This window comes from Eleutherodactylus coqui, chromosome 1 (genome assembly GCF_035609145.1).
Source record: "Eleutherodactylus coqui strain aEleCoq1 chromosome 1, aEleCoq1.hap1, whole genome shotgun sequence".
NCBI lineage: Eukaryota > Metazoa > Chordata > Amphibia > Anura > Eleutherodactylidae > Eleutherodactylus > Eleutherodactylus coqui.
The window spans coordinates 224624534-224648705 of NC_089837.1; the positions used below are offsets into that span (position 1 = coordinate 224624534).

Sequence of the window (24172 nt, forward strand, 5' to 3'; positions counted from 1 at the left end):
ATTTTCTAAAGAAGCTCCTGAGTGCTGATCTATTCCTTAACAATCTTTAAAGGGGTTGTCCCGCGGCAGCAAGTGGGTCTATACACTTCTGTATGGCCATATTAATGCACTTTGTAATGTACATTGTGCATTAATTATGAGCCATACAGAAGTTATAAAAAGTTTTTTACTTACCTGCTCCGTTGCTGGCGTCCTCGTTCCCATGGAGCCGACTAATTTTCGCCCTCCGATGGCCAAATTAGCCGCGCTTGCGCAGTCCGGGTCTTCTGCTCTCTTCAATGGAGCCGCTCGTGCAGAATGCCGGCTCCGTGTAGCTCCGCCCCGTCACGTGCCGATTCCAGCCAATCAGGAGGCTGGAATCGGCAATGGACCGCACAGAAGAGCTGCGGTCCACGGAGGAAGAGGATCCCGGCGGCCATCTTCACCGGTAAGTATAGAAGTCACCGGAGAGCGGGGATTAAGGTAAGCGCTCCGGTAAGCTTTCTTTAGGTCCCTGCATCGGGGTTGTCTCGCGCCGAACGGGGGGGGGGGGGGGGGTTGAAAAAAAAAAAAACCCGTTTCGGCGCGGGACAACCCCTTTAAGACTTCAAATAGCATGATATTAAGGCTGCAACACATGACCGAGAAGTTCAAAGTTCATGTCTCAAAGAACATAGTTTTTGACATCATTATGAATTGTTTGGAATGTTACAGAGTCATAGGGGTCTCTTTGACCACATGAACAGTGCTTAAAACTGAACTCAGCATGGTGTGCTGTCAGTGTGGCCATGAGCACCACCCTTTGCCTTCCCCACTCCACCGATAGTTTTGCTAGAAAGTCCATCGCGGAAGTGGCTAAATAGGGAAAATATATATTTGGCAAAAGATATAAGAAAAAAACAGGAGCCATCATTACTTGGGTAGGGGGTTAGGCCAGGGACCACCGTTAGAATGCATTCACACATACCTGTTTTGGTGCAGGTCTACACCAAAATATGCTATAAAAAACTGCACTATTTGCCAAGAAAACCCCTTAAGGCCTCATGGCCATGGCGGATCAGATTCCATATGCGGGAGCCCACAGCGGAATCCGACCTTGGCTGTGGCCAAGGACTCTGCGATACCTGTCCGGGTCCTGTGCTGGTCTTCTTTTTCTTCACAGCGTATGTCTGTGGAAGCGCCGCCACACATGCGCAGTGGAGGGTTTTTGTTACACTCCTGCTTTCCTGCAGTATTGATGGATGGGCCGTGGATCGGACGGTTTCCATTGACTTTAATGGAAGTCGCCCATGCGAGATCGGCACTGAAATGGTACATGATGCGATTATTTTTTTCCCGGACCTAAAACCTGCATGCCTAATTTCATTTGCGGGCTCCCATGAATCCCCGTGGGCGGCTTAATTTGCAGATTCTGCAAATCAGATCCGTCCGTGGCCATTGGGCTTTAGAGTGTGCATATATGGGGCGGAAATGCTGTGGAATGTCCGCGAAAAAATCAGCAGCATTTCTACATCCAAAATAGAGTCAAAATCCGTACCTGAGGCTGATTTCAGAAGATATGGTGTTCACTGCTGAAGTCTTCGGCTGTCAGTACACTCCTTCACCCGATACCCGGTGGCCTGTACTGTGCGCAGTGCCATTGGTCAGATGATGAGGAAGTGCCATCACCTGTCAAGCGGTACTGCGCACAGTACAGGCCACTGCATACTGGGGAAAAGAGTGGGCTGATAGCTGAAGACTTCGTAAGCCAGTATCATTTTGACTCTGTTTTGGATGTTGAAATGCTGCGGAGTGCAGCATGGAAATTCTGATGACAACATGTCAATTTTATCATTGTTTCTGCTGCAACATTCACCTCTTCTCAAAAAGGGATTGATTTCCACATAAAAATATGCCATAATACCTGCATCAAAAACCACACCAAATGGTGCGGGTTTTGGGGCAGACTTTCTATTGATGATCTGCAGTTAATCAGCCCCGTGTGGACCCAACCCTAGGATATACTTATATGTAACGGAAATACTGTGGATTTTCCACAGCAAAAAATTCTGTGGCAAAATCCGCAATATTTCCACAAAATCCATTGGTGTGGATTTTGACTCAAAATCAGCTGCACTTCCGATTACAGATTTCAGAAGATGTCGTGTTCCCTTTCATCTCCAAAGCCTCCTTCACCACTCAACCGACGGCCTCTAGTGAGCTCAATGCTGCTTGTCAGGTGATGTGGATGTGGCAAGTGGTGCTGCACTCACTCTAAGCTGCCAGGTACATCCGCACCTGAAGCTGATTTCAGAAGATATAGCATTCACTGCTGAAGTCTTTGGCTGTCAGCGCACTCCTTCACCCGATACCCGGTGACCTGTACTGTGCGCAGTGCCATTGGTCAGATGATGAGGAAGTGCCATCACCTGTCAAGCGGTACTGCGCTCAGTAAAGACCACTGCATACTGGGAAAGGAGTGTGCTGATAGCTGAAGACCAATGGCCTCTAGTGAGCTCAATGCTGCTGGTCAGGTGATGTGGAAGTAGCAAGTGGTGCTGCACTCACTCTAAACTGCCAGGTGCCCAGAATATCAGAGGTAAATAAATACATTGTGATAAACCATGCCCTGGTTACGCCCCTGCCACACACAATTTTTGGTAGTGTTGTCTCATGGTAAAAAAAAATTTCTCCAGGGATACCCCAAGGCTGAAAAGGTTGGGAAACATTGTCCAATGGAGTGAAAGCCAGGCATAAAGTTACTTTTGTTAAGTAAAGTTTGATTTGAAATAAAAAAGTGTGCTGCCTCTGCCTCCATTTCTCACTGCCACACCAAACATACCATCACCTGGCTTTAATGACATTCATAGAAGTCAATGAGTTTCAGAAACAGCCTAGGCCAGTAAGCTATGCTGAATTTGCAGCTCTTGAGTTATGGAAACTGAAGTCCCATTGACTTCTATGGGAAAACATTGTAGCACAGACCGATTTGTTGTTTCCTTAAGTCCTGACCACCCCAAGCTACTGTATTCTTCTAAGCTGAGGTCTGTGAGGGGCTAGAACTAGAGATAGATGCAGGTCCCAATGATGGGACCTGCATCTATCAGACTTCCATCGCATATCCTGTGGATATGCCATAAAAGTCTCCTTTTTGGTAAGTAGCTCTAAATGTGTAGCATAAAAAACGAAGGCAATGTATTATGACTAGAATTACGAATACCATTTCACCTTGAAAAAACTGTTTCAGAAAATCTATTTTAATGTTTACCTATTATACAAATTGATACCATCAGTAAGTACCATAGCACTATTACCTAATAACAGAGGCCTAACAGTTTGTAATGGAAGCCTTCTCAATGCAAGATATAGAGCTTGGCTGTCTTCGGCAATCCCATAGAAGAGAATGAAGCAGAAGTGCCCATGAGTGTCCTCCGCTATACCAAAACTGTGGAATGTGCAGGGCTATTTTCCCAAAAAAAGGCTTTGGTGAGCCAATCCCTTAAAGTCCATATCCAATAAATGTCATGGAGATAAAAAGTACTTCAGTATTCTGTATCATAATCATAATCCTCATCATCATCTATGTAAGGTTTCCCATTTGATACCTCAGGAACCTTCAGTTTTTTCTTACTTTCTTTGCCTTTGTCAAAAGTATAGGAAGTTTCACACTGTCTTAGCATGGAATTAGAAGACATCCACCTCTCCCCACGGCAATATGGGGGCTCTGCACACTCCCCTTCCTTAATGTCAGTTCCTTTTTCTAGTAGCAATCTTCTAACAGTAAGAAGACTGCAGGTGCAATTCCAGGGGTTCCCATCTAAGTAGAGGTGTCTCAAGCGAGGCAGGGATTCTAAAACTTTATCACCTATAGAAGTGAGCTTATTGTTTCGAAGGTTCAGAACTTGAAGTTGGTTCAAATGTTTTACATCATGGACTCCAACATGATCTATCTTGTTTCCTTTAAGGTCCAACCTTGTAAGAGTAAATGGAAGCCTAAAAGTTGTAAAGAAACAGAAGATTGTAAAAAAATGAAAACCCTGTTTTACAATAAGAGTTTTTGGTCAAAGTATCCCGCAGAAAGCCTATAAGGTGGCATATGTTGGAGGCCTCCATTAGCAGTATATGTTGGTGAATACTTCTGATGTAGACCACTGACTGAAGCAAAATAACGACTATTGACAGGAGTGTTGAAATTAATCCCACATCCCAGTTGTGTTGGATAATGCATTGGCCCTAGCTCGTCTACTCCTACAGATGTAATCATTGTGACACATCTGATTGGCATGTCAGACTTTGTTACAATGAGAAAATCCTCTTATAAGGGGTTTCTGTGATTCCAATATCAATGATCTATCCTTAGAATATATCACCAATTTCTTATTTGTTGGGGACTGCCATTCAGGACCCCCACCATTCACCTGTCTGAAAAGACAATAGCACTCAGGTGAGCACTGTGGCCTACTTTTAAGCCAGTGATGTCGCATTCATTCGTCATGTCCCCTGACAAGTGAATAGGATTGAGCTGGCATCGCCGGCACCCGCATTATGACGTGTGATGTTCTGCCTGGTATGCAGTGAAGAAGCTGTGGCCTCCTCAAACAGCTCATTGGTAGGGTCCCAAGTGGCGGACTCCGACTGATCAAATATTGATATCAATATTGGACTTCTGGAAAGCCCCTTTAAATTACAACAATTTAATATGAAAACATTTAATTTCATGGCTTAATAAGCACTTACCCCAACGGAATAGAAGTTAGAAGATTCTGCTCCATAGCCAAGTTGGACAAGCGAACACACCACTGAAGTGATTTGTCCTCAAATACAATCATGCCATTATTATCCAGGAAAAGATGTTTAAGGTTGGTCAGGTCTCTCATGTCTTTCTCTGTTACTCTTGAAACCTGATTATTGCTGTAGTCAAGTCTCTGTAATTTAGAGGGTAGTTTTTGAGGGATAGCGGAGAGTTGGTTCTTGGAGAGATCTAAAGATGTAAGATTGGTGACAACTTGTAGACCATCTGCTGAAAACAACTGATTTCCAGAAAGATTAAGATCAAAAAGATTTTCCAGTTGCTTTAAATCTCTTATAGACACACTTTTTATAAGATTTCTCTCTAACCTCAAGGACAGGAGGGATTTAGGTAGTCGTGGTGGAACTTTAACAAATTGGTTTCCAGCTAACCTGAGATACTGTAAGCTTGGAAAATGTGCAAAGAAGTTTTCATAGAAGAACATCAGTTTGTTGTTCTCCATATTCAGATACTTGAGATTGGGAAGTCTAGCCACTCCAGTTATTGTGTGCATACCATTACCATCCAGAATAAGGGTCTGTAAGTTACCAAGTGGAGAAAAGATCTCAAATGATAATGTATTGAGCAGGTTGTTCTGAACTTCAAGGACTTTGAGTTTGGTTAAACCTACAAAGTCTTGGTGATTGAGCGACGGAATTGAATTATCACCCAGTTTTAGGACTTCCAGTGTTGAGGGTAGAGATCTGGGAATTGTGGTCAGTCTATTGTTCCATATTTCCAACATCTTCAAGTTATTCATTGCTTTAAACATATTGTTTTCAATGGTTTCTATGCCACTGGAAAATAGTACTAATTCTTCCAAGCCTTGCATCTCACTGAAGCCTGAAAACTGACAGAAAATATGATATATCAAAAGCTGGTACTGTACTGGAGCAGTTATTTTTATCACACTATCATGGGTACATAAGACATGAATAGACCTTACAACAACTTACTAGCGCTGAATAGGTTGCATTCGAGATTTCTCTAAAGTGCATGGCTTAGCAACATGATCACCCCTTGACCACAATCAAAAGCTTGAAAACCAACATAGAGAAAACTGATGCCCTCCAGGTTGTGCCTGGCAAAATATATACTTATCTATTCATCCAGGGTCATTCCACATGTCTATTATAGGACTTAGGCTTCCTAATATACTGTCATCCATATAATCTCTCCCACTAGCAGCAGAAATAATCGCATTGTACAGTGGTCTTTTCTAGCCAGGATGGCTTTCCTTCATTATTTATTGGAACATTCTAGCTGCTGGCAATATTGCACATCTTACGTAAGATACCATAAAACCAGAGTTACTATCATTTTTACACTCATTGTCAAAAAAAGTCCCTTCCCTAGAAGTAGTTGTCGGAATCAAATAAAGCTTTCTATGTTTGATTGTAACATTGATATAAGTAAGTGATTACAATATCAGAGCAAAAAGATGATTTATTGCAGAAAACTGAACACTTGAAGGGAGGGTCTAGTACGCTGTTGTACCGCCTCTAGCTTGGATACAAGTTGTGATACAGGTGGGCATGGAAGCTCTAGTACGCTGTTGTACCGCCTCTAGCTTGGATACAAGATGTGATACAGGCAGGCATGGAGGCTCTAATACCCTGTTGTATCGCCTCTAGCTTGGATACAAGATATGATACGGGTGGGCATGGAGGCTCTAGTATCCTTTTGTGCCGCCTCTAGCTTGGATACAAGATGTTATACAGGTGGGCATGGAGGCTCTAGTACCCTATGGTACTGCCTCTAGCTCGGATACATGATGTGATAGGGGTGGGCATGGAGGCTCTAGTACTATGTTGTACCGCCTCTAGATTGGAAACAAGATGTGATAGGGGTGGCCATGGAGGCTCTAGTACTATGTTGTACCGCCTCTAGATTGGAAACAAGATGTGATTGCTTCATTCGCAACCATTCATCGAGTGCTGGCTGTGATTGGCTAAGCGTCAGCCAATCACAGCCTGCGCTTCCAAAAGGCGGTGATTTTTCAATTCCCGTCCAGAAGAGAAGATTAGTGCCGGGACCAATATCAGAGCAAAAGGATGATTTATTGCAGAAAACTGAACACTTGAAGGCAGGCTCTAGTGCCCTGTTGTACCACCTCTAGCTTGGATACAAGATGTGATACAGGTGGGCATGGAGGCTCTAGTACGCTGTTGTACCACCTTTAGCTTGGATACAAGATGTGATACAGGTGAGGATGGAGGCTCTAGTACCCTGTTGTACAGCCTCTAGCTTGGACACAAGATGTGATACAGGTGATCATGGAGGCTCTAGTGCTCTGCTGTACCGCCTCTAGCTTGGATACAAGATGTGATAGGGGTGGGCATGGAGGCTCTAGTACTATGTTGTACCACCTCTAGCTTGGATACAAGATGTGATACAGGCAGGCATGGAGGCTCTAGTACCCTGTTGTACCGCCTCTAGTTTGAGTGTCAGATGTGATACGGGTGGGCATTGAGGCTCTAGTACCCTGTTGGGCAGCCTCTAGCTTGGATGCAGGATGTGATACAGATGGGCATGGAGACTCCAGTACCCTGTTGTACCACCTCTAGCTTAGATGTAAGATGTGATACGGGTAGGCATGGAGGCTCTAGTAATCTGTTGAACCACCTCTAGCTTGGATGCAAGATGTGATACGGGCAGGCATGCAAGTTCTTTATGGTATTTTGCGGCATATCAGTCCACATTTGCTGTAACTGAGTCTCTAGATCATACATGTCAAACACAAGACCTGTGGGCTGAATGTGACCCGCCGACCATGCATTAAACCTTAAAAGGGTTATCCAGGTAGCTCCCACTGGGATACTCCCTCGCTTGCAATTGCAGGCGTTGCTTTTATTAAAATTAATGGGACCCTGGCCTACAATTACGAGTGCAGCTCTCCTTGATTCCAATGAGAGCTGACCATGCAATTATGAGTGACGGCCACTGCCTGGATAACCCCTTTAGAGAAATTCTACTCACCCTGCCTGCAGCTCAAGTCCGGCGGCACAGTGCAGTCTGTGACCGCAGACATTTGCGCCAGAATAAAGCTGCCGGCTGAGTGAGTGTAAAGCCTGTAGGGATGCTGCATGGCTAGAGGGCAGCATGAGGGTTACTATTCGCCTCTGGCCTGGCAGCATCCCTGGGACTACTCTGTGGGTCACTATTACTACTGGGGCCAATATCGAGGACACTATTACTACTGGGGTCACTATGAGGGTCATTATCACTACTGGGACCACTATGGGGGCACTGTTAGTACTAGGACCACCATGGGGGTCACTATTACTACTGGGGTCACTAAGGGAGTCACTATTACTACTGGGGCCACCATGGAGGTCACTGTAACTACTGCTGCCACTACAGGAGTAACTATTAGGGCTCCTTCACATGGATGTATGCACATGTTTGGTCATATAATGTTGTGTACTTGCACAACCGAAGATTGCTTACACCCGCATTTTTTGGCTACTTCAGCATTTCTTTTATGTGCGCAAGTACACTGCGTATTTGCACATACAAAAAAAACGCAGACAGTTTCATTCAAATGGTGCGCAAATACGCTGTGTATTTGCGCTCTCCCTCCCCCCCCCCTCGCAATTCATTTCAATGGCCTATTGCAGTGTATAATATGCACCAAAATAGGTCATCATGTCTATTTTTTCACACGATTGCACATCTTGGATAATTTGTAGGTTGTCGAAGTTGGCGTCCCAGATAGTCTCTACATGTTCTATTGGTAAAAAATCTGTGGTAATGTAGTGGAAGCATTCCTGTGACACCCTGGTTGTGTCCGGCCAAGCTTTATCCTTTGGGAAGCCCTTCCATGAGAGCCAACACATGTGGCTGCAGGATGTTCTGAACATATCACTGAGCTGTTGTCAATTCGGGCAATTTTTCGATATGACCATGAAATACAATAATGCACCCCCTCTCAAGCTCTGGTAACTGGTTGAAATCTTTCCGATTACTTAGTAGAGGCATCTAGTGATCAGCAAGCTCTATAAGTGGAAAAAAAGAGGTCACTGCACACGATTAACCTCTGAGAGTCTTTTTATAGGCCAAGGTGGGAACCACTTTTAGGGCCTCAGGTGACAAGACCGTTCATATAATCACACCCCGACTGTAATTAGATGTAATGGCCCTTTTACATGGGACAATTATCGTTCAGAAGCATTCAGTTGTTTAGTTTCTGCATGCAGAAAACTGAACAATGTGTCGTTCAGTGTAAACAGCAGTCGTTCACTTTTGAACGACTGTCTGCCTACTGTGAATGGAGGTGGGCGGGGGGAGAACGCTCCCTGGAACGCTCCAGCCTTATTCCGCCAGTAGTGTAAGCTATGCTAACGATAATCACTCCCGTATAATAGCATCCCCGGGATGAGTGGCGGACATCATTTCCCCGATGGCTCGTCCCGTGTAAAAGGACCTTAACGGCATACCGTGTTTTGCAGCAAAACTCCTTCTAGGTGCTTGATTTTTACAATGATTGTAGTTTTAGTACCTCTTAAAGATAGTTCTATAATTGCTGTAGTAGAAAAGCATAAACGGAAAGCTATATTAAGGCTGAAATCACAGAGGCATTTGTGGCACGATTTTTGATGCTGTTTTTTTGAGCATAGCTAAACAGGAGTTGATACAAAAGAGAGAAATCTGAGTGTTTCCTATATACTGTCCCTTCTTCTTGGATCCACTCCTGGGTTCTACTTAAAAATGGCACCTAAAACTGCATGCATAACTCCAGTCTTAAAGACAAATATTTGAATTACATAACAAAACATAAGCTACCCATATACATTATAGATAGCTGTTGGACAAACAGTTGTTCGGACTCCAGCTATCTTTTGCTCAGCCAAGAGTGCATGTGTTGGGAGGCCATGCTTCATTTACAAGCAATACACTATGGGAGTCCGACTCCAATCCTGGCACTGCAGAGAAACAGTGGGGAACCAATGGGCCAGGCGCAGGCTTCCGAGGCTAGTTGGGCTCATACCTGATGCCCTTACTCAGTGTCTGCTGGGCATCTTCCTCCTCCCCCGAGCACCAGCATGTAGGTCCACAGCTACACGACCTCCCCATAGCCCAAGCTCTGCCATCTACAGCAGTACTGTGAGGCGCTGGGAGCACTGATAACTTTTGTCCCAGGGGTGGTACACATGCCTAGCTTTGCCGTTGACAATACTACTAGACCTCTTACGCCCTTTTGGTGCCTCACTCTTGCTGCAGTGCCACGATACTGCCTCAGCTTGCCTTTTTCTACAAAGGATTTACAGACGTTCTGCAAGAAACACAACATGTTATACAATCTGGGTGGGCAGGTAAATCTGTGCCCTTGTGTCATGTGACGTCCCCCACCCGGGTTACCTCTTATTATTTCCCCAGGTAGTGTTCAGCCCCCTTCTGTCAACTTCACCGTTTTCCCTTGGCCTCTGCCAGCCCTTATCTGCTCCCTCTTTTCCTCACAAAGGGTAGTAATTCCTGCTGTCCTGGCTAGTCCACCCCATGTAATGGGAGGAGGGAAGAATGTCTATCATCCCTTTCTCCCCCAATCCTTAAGGGTCATTGTGATTGTTCTCGGCAAGAGAAACCAAGTAATCTTGTAGATATGATACCTTTTATTGGCTAACAAAAATACATGATGTTACAGCAAGCTTTTGGGGAAATCTAACCCCCTTCGTCAGGCTAATGGAAAAGGGTGAGATATCCCTGAAAGCTTGCTGTAACATCATGTATTTTTGTTAGCCATTAAAAGGTATCCTATCTACAAGATTACTTGATTTCTCTCACTGAGAACAGTCACACTTTTCTGGCTAACACGGTAGCAAACCTTTTTTCATATTAAAGGCCATTGACACGGGAAGATTATCATGCAAAATTTGTTCTAGAAATCAGGTCAGCACTCATGCAGTCATATAGCCGACTGCTATCCCATCTAAATGGGACATTAGACAGCTCATTCCCCTGTGTGCTCTCTAGCCCGCCCTTATAGATCCTTGTGCATAATGTCACCCCTCGATTCTCTTTAAAGGTGCATTTAGACACAAAGATTATCATTCAAAAGTCATATTTCAATTTTGCATAAACTACTACTTGATACTAATGCCTATTAGTACCAATTAGTGGCACGTGAGCCGTCGGGAGCTGTAGTCAGAGAACAGACCACCCGCTGTTCTCTGAATAAATTTCCTGTGTTCTGCTGCGGAGCTGACAGCTAATACAATATTATCTGCGCTCCCCGGGCAGAACACAGCGTGCGGTCCTTCATACCAGCATGACGAACTGAAATCCATAATTCGGCAGAACAGTGTAAGATGGGCACATTTACACGCAACAATTATCACTCAAAAGATGGCTTTTTGAGCAAATTTTGAGCAATAGGCGTTGTGTCTAAATGGGCCTTTAGTGAGGGAGAAAGCTGCTGTCACATATCTTTGGCAGTGGTTTGTCTTCCGAGCGGTTTATTGTGTGTCGTGGGAGAGTCAGGTGATTAGTCAGTCCTGCTGAAATCTCTGGGTTCGATAGTTATATGTACTGAGTATTGCCACCCATAGCTATGTAAACTACACTACTCTGGCCAGTAGATGGCAAATGAAGCACAGTAACAAACTATCTCCTTAATACCAGCTGATCTATAGAAAACAATTACTATTAATTGTAAGATATTTCTTCTACACTCAATATAACAATATAAAGGGTACTTTACACAGAGCAATTATCGCCCACATTCTCGCTGGTAACAGGGCCAACGACTGGGCACTGAGTGAGAAATCGCCCACTTGTCATAGTGGCTTGGTTTTTAGCAAAACTTACAACCAAACGACCATCGGGCCATGAAAACAGGAGCTGCTCAATGTTTGAGGGACTGAATGATGAAAGTCCCTTGTAAAAGGACCTTTAATGTAGTATTTAACCCCTTAAGGAGACGGACTATTTTGGGCATAAGGAAGGACGCAACAATTTTTGGGGGATTTTAATCTCCACTTTCCAAAAGCCATAACTTTTTTATTTTTCTGTCGTCACGGCCATATAAGGGCTTGTTTTTTGCGTGGCAAACTGTAGTTTTTATTGGTGCCATATCTGGGTACATAGACCATATTGTAAAACTTTTATTGATTTTTTTTATGATAGCAGAGAGAGAAAAGGCGTCAATTCTGTCTTATTTTTTTTTAATGTTTTTCCACTTTTTCGCAATAAAGGCTTTTTTATAGAATTTTTTTTCTAAATCACTGCATGCAAAGTCCTATAACTTTTTTTTTATTTTTCCATAGATGGAGCTCTGTGAGGGCTTGCTTTTTGCATGACGAGCTGTTTTTATGGGTACCATTTTGGGGTACATAAAGCTTTTTTATCACTTTTATTGGTTTTTTTGGGAGGCAAAATGAAAAAAAAGAAGCATTTTGCCCCAGTTTTTTAGAGGTTCAATTTATTTTAGGAGTCGCTATAGATACGATGATACCAAATCTGTGGGATTTGTATTTATTTTTTATACTAATAGGGGAAAAACACAAAAAATGTGTTTTTTTTAAATTTTCTTTTACACTATTTTAATCTTTTTTTTAACTCTTTTCATATACCTGTAGGGGACTTGTACCATAGCAACTATGATTGCTATAATAAAGCATTGCAGGACTTCTGTCCGGCAATGCCTTATCGTTTTTAAATGGGGTCAGGCAATGGCAAAGCAGGACTCCTGTAGCTGGCGTCCTGTTGCCTTGGCAGCCCATCAGCCCTCTGCGATTACATCGCGGGGGTCTGATGACGTCTCAGAGGGAGCGTGCTCCCTCTGTGCACCCTTTACATGCCACGATCTACATAAATCGTAGCATGTAAGGGGTTAACAATGGGGGTCGCTGTTCTTATGTACCCCCGCTGTTGCAGAGGCAGGCCGGGTATCAGCAACACCCAGCTCCCGCTGCCGGATGGCGCGGGATCTCTTCTGATCTTGCACTGTCCATAGGGCATAGGTGTACGTCCTGTTGCGTTACGTACTCTGCTGTCAGGATGTACACTTATGCCCTGTGGCGTTAGGGGGCTAAGAGACCTTGAACAATGAAGTCATCACAGTGAGGGCTTATTCAGATGACCGTATATCGGCCGCGTATTCACGCTGGCCGATATACGGCATCCCTCTCTGCAGGGACGAAACTTAGCCCCGACCCTGTCCCACCTCCTCTCATTGTAAATAGTGCAGAGGGGCAGAGAGAAGGCAGAGTGGGCGGGAGCTCAGAGCACTGCTCCTGGCTCTTCCAGCCTCCTACCCCTGCAGAGAAAGACGCCGTATATCGGCCGGCGTGAATACCTGGCCAATATACGGTCGTCTGAATAAGCCCTTAGGCTGCCTTCACACAGTCGAGAAAATTGCGCGAGATTTGTGTATTGCAAGATGCAGAAATGCTGAATGAATATGAACCCCATTTTGCAGAATAGGAAATAAAATTGTGGCATATTCTAACTTTTCGCGCTGCTTGAAACGCATTGCCCATTGTTTTCAATGGGACTGTAAAACACATTGCATGGAGTACGATATGCCTGTGAATGTGATGTGAGGATTCCCATTGAAAACAAGGGGAAACGCTTCCAGATGGAACAATGTTTCTACAGTGTCACCTGTCGGGAGCATTGCTGCAAGTCAATGTCAGACCTTTTAACCCCTTAATGCCACAGGATGTAAGTTTATGTCCTGGTTGGGGGGCACTTAAAGCAGCAGGACATAAACTTACATCTTGTGGATGGCTGCTTTTAATTTTTTTCATGCCTATCAATGTACATCGTGGTACGTAAAGGGTTTACAGCGAGAGTGCGCTCCCTCTGTGACGTCATCAGCACTGTGCAATGTAATCACGGAAGGTGGAAGGACTGCCTTAGCAACTGGGTGCCACACACAGTTGTCATAGCATTTATAGCTTTTATGGTCTAAGTCCCCTACAGGAACATAAAAAAATAAATAAAAATTGTGTTAAAAAATGTAAAAAAATAAATAAAAGAAATCCCCTTTTTGTGCACTTTCCCCTGTAAATTTAAAAACTCACATATTTGCTATCATCATATCCGTAATGACCTGTACAATATATTGAACACGCTATTTATCCTGCGTTGCAAAAAAACTTTAAAAAAAAACAAACTTACAAGTGGAGGCAAAATACTTATTTTGGTTATTTTGCTTCCCAAAAAGAACACAATATAAGTAACAAAAATGGTACTACTAAAAGCTACAGCTCATAACGCAAAAAAACTAACCCGCATGGAGCTCTGTTAGGGTGACTACCCATTACAGTTTTTTTTCACTGCGAAATTCGCAGCGTTTTTCTTTCTGCAGGGGTCTATGGGACTTGTAATGTTAAAATCGCGATCACGCAAAATTGCAATTTTGCGCGATCGCGATTTTAACATTACAAGTCCCATAGACCTCTGCAGGAAAAAAAACGCTGCGAATTTCTCAGTGAAAAAAAACTGCAGTGGGTAGTCACCCTTAAAGGAGATGTCCCGAGGCAGCAAGTGGGTCTATACACTTCTGTATGGCCATAATAATGCACTTTGTAATGTACATTGTGCATTAATTATGAGCCATACAGAAGTTATAAAAAGTTTTATACTTACCTGCTCCGTTGCTAGCGTCCTCGTCTCCATGGAGCCGACTAATTTTTGGCCTCCGATGGCCAAATTAGCCGCGCTTGCGCAGTCCGGGTCTTCAGCAGTCTTCTATGGAGCCGCTCGTGCCAGAGAGCGGCTCCGTGTAGCTCCGCCCCGTCACGTGCCGATTCCAGCCAATCAGGAGGCTGGAATCGGCAGTGGACCGCACAGAAGAGCTGCGGTCCACGAAGGTAGAAGATCCCGGCGGCCATCTTCAGCAGGTGAGTATGAAGACGCCGGACCGCCGGGATTCAGGTAAGCGCTGTGCGGGTGGTTTTTTTAACCCCTGCATCGGGGTTGTCTCGCGCCGAACGGGGGGGGGGTTAAAAAAAAAAAAAAAACCCGTTTCGGCGCGGGACATCTCCTTTAATGGAAAAATTAAAAAGTTATGGGACTTTGAATGCAACAATGTAAATGAATTTCCCCTAAAAAGGTTTTTATTGTGCAAAAGAGAAAAAAAAGTAATAATTTTGGTATCGTCAAACACCAGCCCTTAGAAAAAAATATCATGTAATATATGCTGCATGATTAACACTGTAAAAAAAAACAAAAAAGGTCGTTTTGCCATTGTGTTTGCTCTCTGCCCTCCAAAAAAATGTTTGCGTGCAGAAGGTTATGGAGAAACGATACCTTTGCCGACCCATGTATATAGGCCTCTCAATAGCCTAGCTGCACACTGATGAGCGGCAATCATGTATATCCCTTCCTTCTGGAGAAGGCTCTGGCTTTGGCTCATACTTCCCAGTCATTGTTACAAGGCTTATTTAATAAAGGTCAGACACTGACTTGAAGGAATGCTGCATTCCAATAGGTGGCGCTATAGAGGCATTGTTTCATCTTCCCATTAGTACAATTTTCAGAACACTAGTTAGTTATAGTAATAGTTGGTTGAGTGCTATAGACTTATAACCAGTAAGTTAAGGCTGCCTCTCCGCGGGCGAGATGTCATAGTGAGATCCGCAGCGATTAAAAGCTCACGGAGCTCGCATGACATGCTTTCCATAGGATAACTATGGAAAGCACAGCCCGACGACCACAAGCAGGGAATCATAGCAATTCGCATGCCGCGATTCTCCGCAGTGAGCCTATCAATTAGGCTGCACAAGTGCTGACGTCACCGCTATGGTCGCTGGCGCTCGTGCAGTGCTTTCAAACTGAGCGTCCTTTTGGACGCTCGCAGGCTTCTTGTCCGCCTCTCGCTACCTGCTCAGCATGTGAGGAGCTGTCACAGAGCACAAGAAGCCAGCGAGTGCTAACGAGGTCGTTTAAGGTGATAGAAAAGCCAGCTTGAACAATCGCTAACGACAAGTGAGTGATAGTTTCGCTTTCACACTGAACGATTATCACCCACTTTCAGCCGTTTGAACGAATTTTGAGCGAATCGCTGAGTGTGAAAGAGCAATTTCTCGCTTAGTGACCTTTCGCTAGCCGTACATACATGGGACTACTATCGCTCAAAACTATTTCAAGCGACTACTTATGTGATAATTGCCCCGTGTAAAGGTGCCTTTAGGAACATTAACCATTTCAGTTCTGAGTGCAAAATAGGAATTACACAGAGCCCTTTAAACGGATGGTTCAGGCCTCATGCCAGCGGAAAATCGCTGCAGAGTCCAACACGGCACCCCACAAAGACCCCATATTCACCTCTCTGGATCCGCCGTGCGAATCCTGTCCGGCGTGCATGCGCAGTGCAGCTCTTGATGTGCCGGCGGTGGGTGATGACGCGGTGGGCGGTGATGTGTAATCACGTGATACTTCCGCTGTGTTCACAGCGAAAGTATTGTATGGTGGACGGTTTCCATTGACTACAATGGAAGCCGGCCGCACGTATTCCCACGGCAAATAGAACATGCCGCAATTTCTTTCACGCTGCGGAATTCCACTGTAGAATTCCGCAGTGGGAACATTGGGCTATTGGCTTCAATAGAACCTAATATCTGTGAGATAACACTGCGGATTTTCGCCACATGAAACGTGGCAGAAATCCGTCCGTGGGCATTAGCCCCTATTAATAAGTACTATCCAATCACACCGATCATAATACAAATAATTCAATGATGGTGGACTGTCCACCCAACAGTGTAGCTTCACCTCTGGAACCACTTTAAAGACCAAGTATATGGGTAAATCTATGGGGCAATTAGTGTTACTATACAAATATCCTGGATTTGGGAATTTTACAACAGTCTATAGTCTGCAATTTATTGGCAAAATATACGGTAGTAAATCCACATTCTACTATTGGGGTTGCAGAGAGATATTATGATGATATTATAAAAGGAGATTGCTATTCAGGTAGTTCTCCCATACAATTTAAGTTAAAATGGTAATTTAAGCTTTATGAATTTTTAACACAGACACAGTGTAATATATAATATTTATAAATATATGTGTATGTTATTACTTATACAATACACATATATTTGGTATTTGGGTATTTTGGGTATATTTGGTATTTTTAAGTTTGTACTTTTATCAACCTTACGGATTTGCTTACAGATAATGGCAATCCACATATATAGACATCTACTGTACTTATATATAATACGTGCATACTGCTTTCATACTAAATCACAACTGCAAGTTATTGACAGTCTTCTTACCTGTAAGTGCCTCATCTTGCTGTGACTGACGTATAGTTTTTCAATGGTTGCAGGAATATTAGTTGGGATGGCCAACACTCTGTAACATTGCATGGTCCTAGAGGAGTCACAGTTGCAGCGTTGAGGGCACATCGCCTGACAACTGTGAAAGAAGAGAGCAAGAACCAGAACAGTAGTGATAATCATTCTGACTTCAGCACCATTAATAGGCCTGAGCATGTATATATATGGTATGTATTGTTATAGTGTATTTACAGGTGATAGGAAACAATAGTGCTCCAGCCAGCACTGGTGAGATGGGTAAACACTACTATGCTGTGAACACTCTACTGGAATGTGGCTATTTGTACTGCGTGTGTTTTCTGATAACCCAGATATACCAGATAACTTTCTCACCGAGTCAATGAAATGACTTGAGAGATCATGGAGGTGACAAATACAAGTTATACTTGAAGATAAAGTGTGGCTGTGAGAATAAACCTGGATTGACTTTTATAGTTACAGCCATACTAGAAAAAGTCTTATAACTTGTAAAACCTAGTGGTATACATGGCTAAAGATGCTTTGTTTTTCATCCAGTTCATCTTAGTAAAACTAGTAATTTCCTGCAGTGCAATACATTAGAAATGTGTGGTTTTTAAAGGTCTGTGAATATCCATGTTCATCATGTTTACAGAAATGTACCCATTGGAAAGCACATTAAGGCCCAATGTTCACGGGGACGGATTTTAATTATATAATCTGTGCAAGTCTGCCACATTTTTCTTTAGTCACCAGAGGGGACAAGAACTTACAATGGTTTGATTTCTCCTGCAGTATGATATAATGCCATAGCATTACAATATACCACAGGCACGGCTTGATAGACAATCTGTAGTGGCAGTTCTGGGGCCTTTCAGAAGGCCCCTGACTGCCATTGCAACCACATGGCACTTTGTGATCTCATTGCGGGGAGCAATGCAGGGCCCCTGAGCATAGATCGGGCATTTAAATGACGCTGCCAGAATTTAAAAGCTGAACAGCTCTGCTAAGAGGTGCTGCTTATCGGAGCTGTTGCGGACAGGTGTCTTGTTTAAATGAGGGCATCAGCGAGTTACATCACCGCTAGTTGTTCGCTCTCTTGCAAAATATTCAGACAGGCAGATCATCACTGAGAATCGCTCTCTTTTCACTCACTTCCCACTCAGTGCTTCACATTCCCCTGTGAAACACTGAGCGTGCACAATGGCTTCACGTTTAGACGTAACAATTATCGCACACTTTTGTTAGTTTGAACGAATTTTGAGCTACATCTGTTACGTGTAAACGGGCCATTAGTCAGTGTAAACAGGGAGTTGTTCATCTGTTGAGTGGTCCGAAGAGATTTTTGGCACGCTCCACCTCCATTCACTGAACGACTATCACTCCTGTGTGAAAGCATAGCAGCGATAAGTCTTAGGATGACGATTGGGCACATACCCGTAAGCGCCCAACTGTCGTCCTGTGGAAAGCCACCCTCAACTCACTGTATTTGTAGCAGAGATAAGGGTTTTCAATAGGAATGGCAATATATTAAAACACGTTTCTTTAGATGCAAATATAGTAACTATTTAATTATCAGAGTACAGAATATAGCTGCACAAAAAGTTGCTCTGATTGCTTGAAATCCCCTGAGAATAGGGACAGTAATAGTTACACTCAGTACACGATGCTCTACTGATTACTAAAGGTTCATTTCTATACATTTCTCCCCATTCTACATAGGATGCTAACCTCTGTTTTATTCTTAGTTTGGGTTGTAAATTTATTGCCAGGAGGGGACGCACCATTGGTGACATTGTACCACCCAGCACTTTTAAGAAGTCCCTCAACTTTGATCTATCATTTGTCTACTGATGTCTTATTCTTTTGTACAAGATACATTATACATATTGAGGTTATATTAAAATGATATCACGTTAGTAAGTATAAGGTTACTAATTAATTGAATGTGATTATGTAACACTAACGTGTAACAGGGAGAAGATAATGCTTTTAAAGTGACCCTGTCACATTATACATGCAGTCCTATCTGCAGGCAGCATGTTAAAGAGCAGCAGGAGTTAAACAGATTAATATATAGTGTCCCCACAAAACTATATATCAATCTGCTCAGCTCCTCCTGCTCTATCGTCTGTGGCAGGTGGAACAGACACCATGTTTAATGCAACCGGTTCGCTCTAAATTTACAACACTAGTATGGAACTTATCTATGAGTAAGGACTAGAGCTGAGCGAACGTACTCGTCCGAGCTTGATACTCGTTCGAGTATTAGCGTGTTCGTGATGCTCGTTACTCGTAACGACTACCCCGCGATGTTCGAGTTACTTTCAGTTTCATCTCTGAGACGTTAGCGCGCTTTTCTGGCCAATTGAAAGACAGGGAAGGCATTACAACTTCCCCCTGCGACGTTCAAGCCCTATACCACCCCCCTGCAGTGAGTGGCTGGGGAGATCAGGTGTCACCCGAGTATAAAAATCAGCCCCTCCCGCGGCTCGCCTCAGATGCGTTGTGACATAGCTGAGGGACAGTGGTATCGTGTTGGAGCTGCTGTAGGGAGAGTGTTAGGAGTTAGTGTAGGCTTCAAGAACCCCAACGGTCCTTCTTAGGGCCACATCTAACCATGTGCAGTAGTGTGGAGGCTGCTTTTAGCAGTGTTGCACTTTTTTTTTTTGGTATATCGGCCGTGCAGAACATTGCGCCCTGCAGTAATACTCCAGGGACAGAATTGTGTAGGCAGGGCCAGAAGACATATATTATAGATTAAATATACGCAGTGGTCCTTTAGAAAAAAATATTGGAAAAAAATCTATTTGGCCTGCCTGTCACTGTGCTCAATGTTCTGGGTCCGTGTCTGCTGGGGGTATTAGTTCTCCAAATAAATACGCAGCCAGCTAAGTGTTACAGCAGGCTTGCGCCAAATTATTTCCTGGCTCTGAAATCACCGCTCTGTTGCAGTTAATAACAGTGCAACACTGCAGTTCCGTTACACAGTCCAGGGACAGAATTGTGTAGGCAGGGCCAGAAGACATATATTATAGATTGAATATACGCAGTGGTCCTTTTCAAAAAAATATTGGAAAAAAATCTATTTGGCCTGCATGTCACTGTGCTCAGTGTTCTGGGTCCGTGTCTGCTGGGGGTAGTAGTTCTCCAAATAAATACGCAGCCAGCTAAGTGTTACAGCAGGCTTGCACCAAATTATTTCCTGGCGTTCCGTAAGCGAACTCAGCCTCCAACCACAGGCCAATAAGCGGCACATTTAATTACAGGGTTGTGTTTCTGCATTCCTGGTAATACAGCATGCTGAGGGGTAGGGGTAGGCCTAGAGGACGTGGGCGCGGCCGAGGACGCGGAGGCCCTAGTCCGGGTGTGGGCACAGGCCGAGCTCCTGATCCAGGTGTATCGCAGCCGACTTCTGCGGGATTAGGAGAGAGGCACGTTTCTGGCGTCCCCACATTCATAGCACATTTAATGGGTCCACGCAGTAGACCTTTATTAGAAAATGAGCAGTGTGAGCAGGTCCTGTCGTGGATGGCAGAAGTGTTTCCAGCAACCTATCGTCCACCCAGAGTTCTGCGCCGTCCACTGCTGCAACTCAGAATCCTCTGGCTGCTGCTCCTCCTTCCTCCCAGCCTCCTCACTTCATGAAAATGAGACATTCTGAGGAGCGGGCAGACTCCCAGGAACTGTTCTCGGGCCCCTGCTCAGATTGGGCAGCAGTGGTTCCTCTCCCACCAGAGGAGTTTATCGTGACTGATGCCCAACCATTGCAAAGTTCCCGGGGCCCGGGGGATGAGGCTGGGGACTTCCGGCAACTGTCTCAAGACCTTTCAGTGGGTGAGGAGGCCGATGACGATGAGACACAGTTGTCTATCAGTGAGGTAGTAGTAAGGGCATTAAGTCCGAGGGAGGAGCGCACTGAGGATTCTGAGGAAGAGCAGCAGGACAATGAGGTGACTGACCCCACCTGGTTTGCTATGCCTACTGAGGACAGGTCTTCAGAGGGGGAGGCAAGGGCAGCAGCAGGGCAGGTTGCAAGAGGCAGTGCGGTGGCCAGGGGTAGAGGCAGGGCCAGACCGAATAATCCACCAACTGTTTCCCAAAGCGCCCCCTCGCGCCATGCCACCCTGCAGAGGCCGAGGTGCTCAAAGGTCTGGCAGTTTTTCACTGAGAGTGCAGACGACCGACGAACAGTGGTGTGCAACCTTTGTCGCGCCAAGATCAGCCGGGGAGCCACCACCACCAGCCTCACCACCACCAGCATGCGCAGACATATGATGGCCAAGCACCCCACAAGGTGGGACGAAGGCCGTTCACCGCCTCCGGTTTGCACCGCTGCCTCTCCCCCTGTGCCCCAACCTGCCACTGAGATCCAAGCCCGCTCTGAGGACACAGGCACTACCGTCTCCTGGCCTGCACCCACACCCTCACCTCCGCTGTCCTCGGCCCCATCCAGCAATGTCTGTCAGCGCAGCGTCCAGCCGTCGCTAGCGCAAGTGTTTGAGCGCAAGCGCAAGTACGCCGACACGCACCCGCACGCTCAAGCGTTAAACGTTCACGTAGCCAAATTTATCAGCCTGGAGATGCTGCCGTATAGGGTTGTGGAAACGGAGTCCTTCAAAAGTATGATGGCGGCGGCGGCCCCGCGCTACTCAGTTCCCAGTCGCCACTACTTTTCCCGATGTGCCGTCCCAGCCCTGCACGACCACGTCTCCCGCAACATTGTACGCGCCCTTACCAACGCGGTTACTGCCAAGGTCCACTTAACAACGGACACGTGGACAAGCACAGGCGGGCAGGGCCACTATATCTCCCTGACGGCACATTGGGTGAATTTAGTGGAGGCTGGGACAGAGTCAGAGCCTTGGACCGCTCACGTCCTACCCACCCCCAGAATTGCGGGCCACAGCTCGGTGCTGGTATCTGCGGCGGTGTATGCTTCCTCCACTAAACCACCCTCCTCCTTCTCCTCCTCCTCCAACGCAACCTCTGTCTCGCAATCAAGATGTGTCAGCAGCAGCAGCACGTCGCCAGCAGTCGGTGTCGCGCGGCGTGGCAGCACAGCGGTGGGCAAGCGTCAGCAGGCCGTGCTGAAACTACTCAGCTTAGGAGATAAGAGGCACACGGCCCACGAACTGCTGCAGGGTCTGACAGAGCAGACCGACCGCTGGCTTGCGCCGCTGAGCCTCCAACCGGGCATGGTCGTGTGTGACAACGGCCGTAACCTGGTGGCGGCTCTGCAGCTCGGCAGCCTCACGCACGTGCCATGCCTGGCCCACGTCTTTAATTTGGTGATTCAGCGCTTTCTGAAAAGCTACCCACGCTTGTCAGACCTGCTCGGAAAGGTGCGCCGGCTCTGCGCACATTTCCGCAAGTCCCACACGGACGCTGCCACCCTGCGCACCCTGCAACATCGGTTTAATCTGCCAGTGCACCGACTGCTGTGCGACGTGCCCACAGGGTGGAACTCTACGCTCCACATGTTGGCCAGGCTCTATGAGCAGCGTTGAGCTATAGTGGAATACCAACTCCAACATGGGCGGCGCAGTGGGAGTCAGCCTCCTCAATTATTTTCAGAAGAGTGGGCCTGGTTGGCAGACATCTGCCAGGTCCTTGGAAAGTTTGAGGAGTCTACCCAGGTGGTGAGCGGCGATGCTGCAATCATTAGCGTCACCATTCCTCTGCTATGCCTCTTGAGAAGTTCCCTGCAAAGCATAAAGGCAGACGCTTTGCACTCGGAAACAGAGCCTGGGGAAGACAGTATGTCGCTGGATAGTCAGAGCACCCTCCTGTCTATATCTCAGCGCGGTGAGGAGGAGGAGGAAGATGAGGAGGAGGGGGAAGAGACAGCTTGGCCACTGGTGAGGGTACACATGCTGCTGGCCTGTCATCCTTTCAGCGTGTATGGCCTGAGGAGGAGGAGGAGGATCCTGAAAGTGATCTTCCTAGTGAGGACAGCCATGTGTTGCGTACAGGTTCCTTGGCATACATGGCTGACTTCATGTTAGGATGCCTTTCTCGTGACCCTCGTGTTACACGCATTCTGGCCACTACGGATTACTGGGTGTACACACTGCTCGACCCATGGTATAAGGAGAACCTTTCCACTCTCATACCCGAAGAGGAAAGGGGTTCGAGAGTGTTGCTATACCACAGGACCCTGGCGGACAAACTGATGGTAAAATTCCCATACGACAGCGCTAGTGGCCGAAGGCGCAGTTCCGAGGGCCAGGTAGCAGGGAAGGCGCGGAGATCAGGCAGCATGTACAGCACAGGCAGGGCAACACTCTTTAAGGCCCTTGACTGCTTTATGGCTCCCCAGCAAGACTGTGTCACCGCTCCCCAGTCATGGCTGAGTCGGCGGGAGCACTGTAAAAGGATGGTGAGGGAGTACGTAGCTGATCGCACGACCGTCCTCCGTGACGCCTCTGCCCCCTACAACTACTGGGTGTCGAAGCTGGACACGTGGCCTGAACTCGCACTGTATGCCCTGGAGGTGCTTGCTTGTCCTGCGGCTAGCGTCTTGTCAGAGAGGGTGTTTAGTGCAGCTGGGGGAATCATCACAGATAAGCGTACCCACCTGTCAACCGACAGTGCCGACAGGCTAACACTGATCAAGATGAACAAAGCCTGGATTTCCCCAGACTTCTCTTCTCCACCAGCGGACAGCAGCGATACCTAAGCAATACGTAGGCTGCACCCGCGGATGGAAGCATCGTTCTGTATCCCCATCAAAAACGGGGACCTTTTCGCTTCATCAATCTGTGTATAATATTCATCCTCCTCCTCCTGCTCCTCCTCCTGAAACCTCACATAATCATGCCGAACAGGCAATTTTTCTTAGGCCCACAAGGCTCAGTCATATAATTTTTCTAAACAATTTTTATACGTTTCAATGCTCAGTAAAGCGTTGAAACTTTCACCTCAGCCAATTTTTATTTTAACTGGGCTGCCTCCTGGCCTAGTTACCAATTAACCCCTTGAGTGGCACGCCCGGAAATTTTCTGGGACGAGCTCCACTGCTCATAGCGACATAGCCCGGAAGATTTCCGGGCTATGTATCACTATGGGAGCTGCAGAGCACAATGCCACAAGCTGTGACAGTGTGCTCTGCCTGCACAGACCCACACAGAGCAGTGCAAGGGCTTTGAAAAACCAGCAGAAGGTATTG

The 24172-nt window shown here is 45.9% G+C and overlaps 1 protein-coding gene across 1 annotated transcript; it reads right to left on the reverse strand.

The window, feature by feature from the left end:
- Positions 1–3500: 3500 nt before the first annotated feature.
- On the reverse strand, positions 3501–17112 carry LOC136578623 (nephrocan-like). Its single transcript, XM_066578832.1, has 3 exons — positions 16981–17112; positions 4696–5597; positions 3501–3951 (listed from the first exon to the last, which is right to left on the reverse strand). Exons 1-3 carry the CDS (start codon positions 17110–17112, stop codon positions 3501–3503), a joined length of 1485 nt encoding a protein of 494 aa, XP_066434929.1.
- Positions 17113–24172: the final 7060 nt, after the last annotated feature.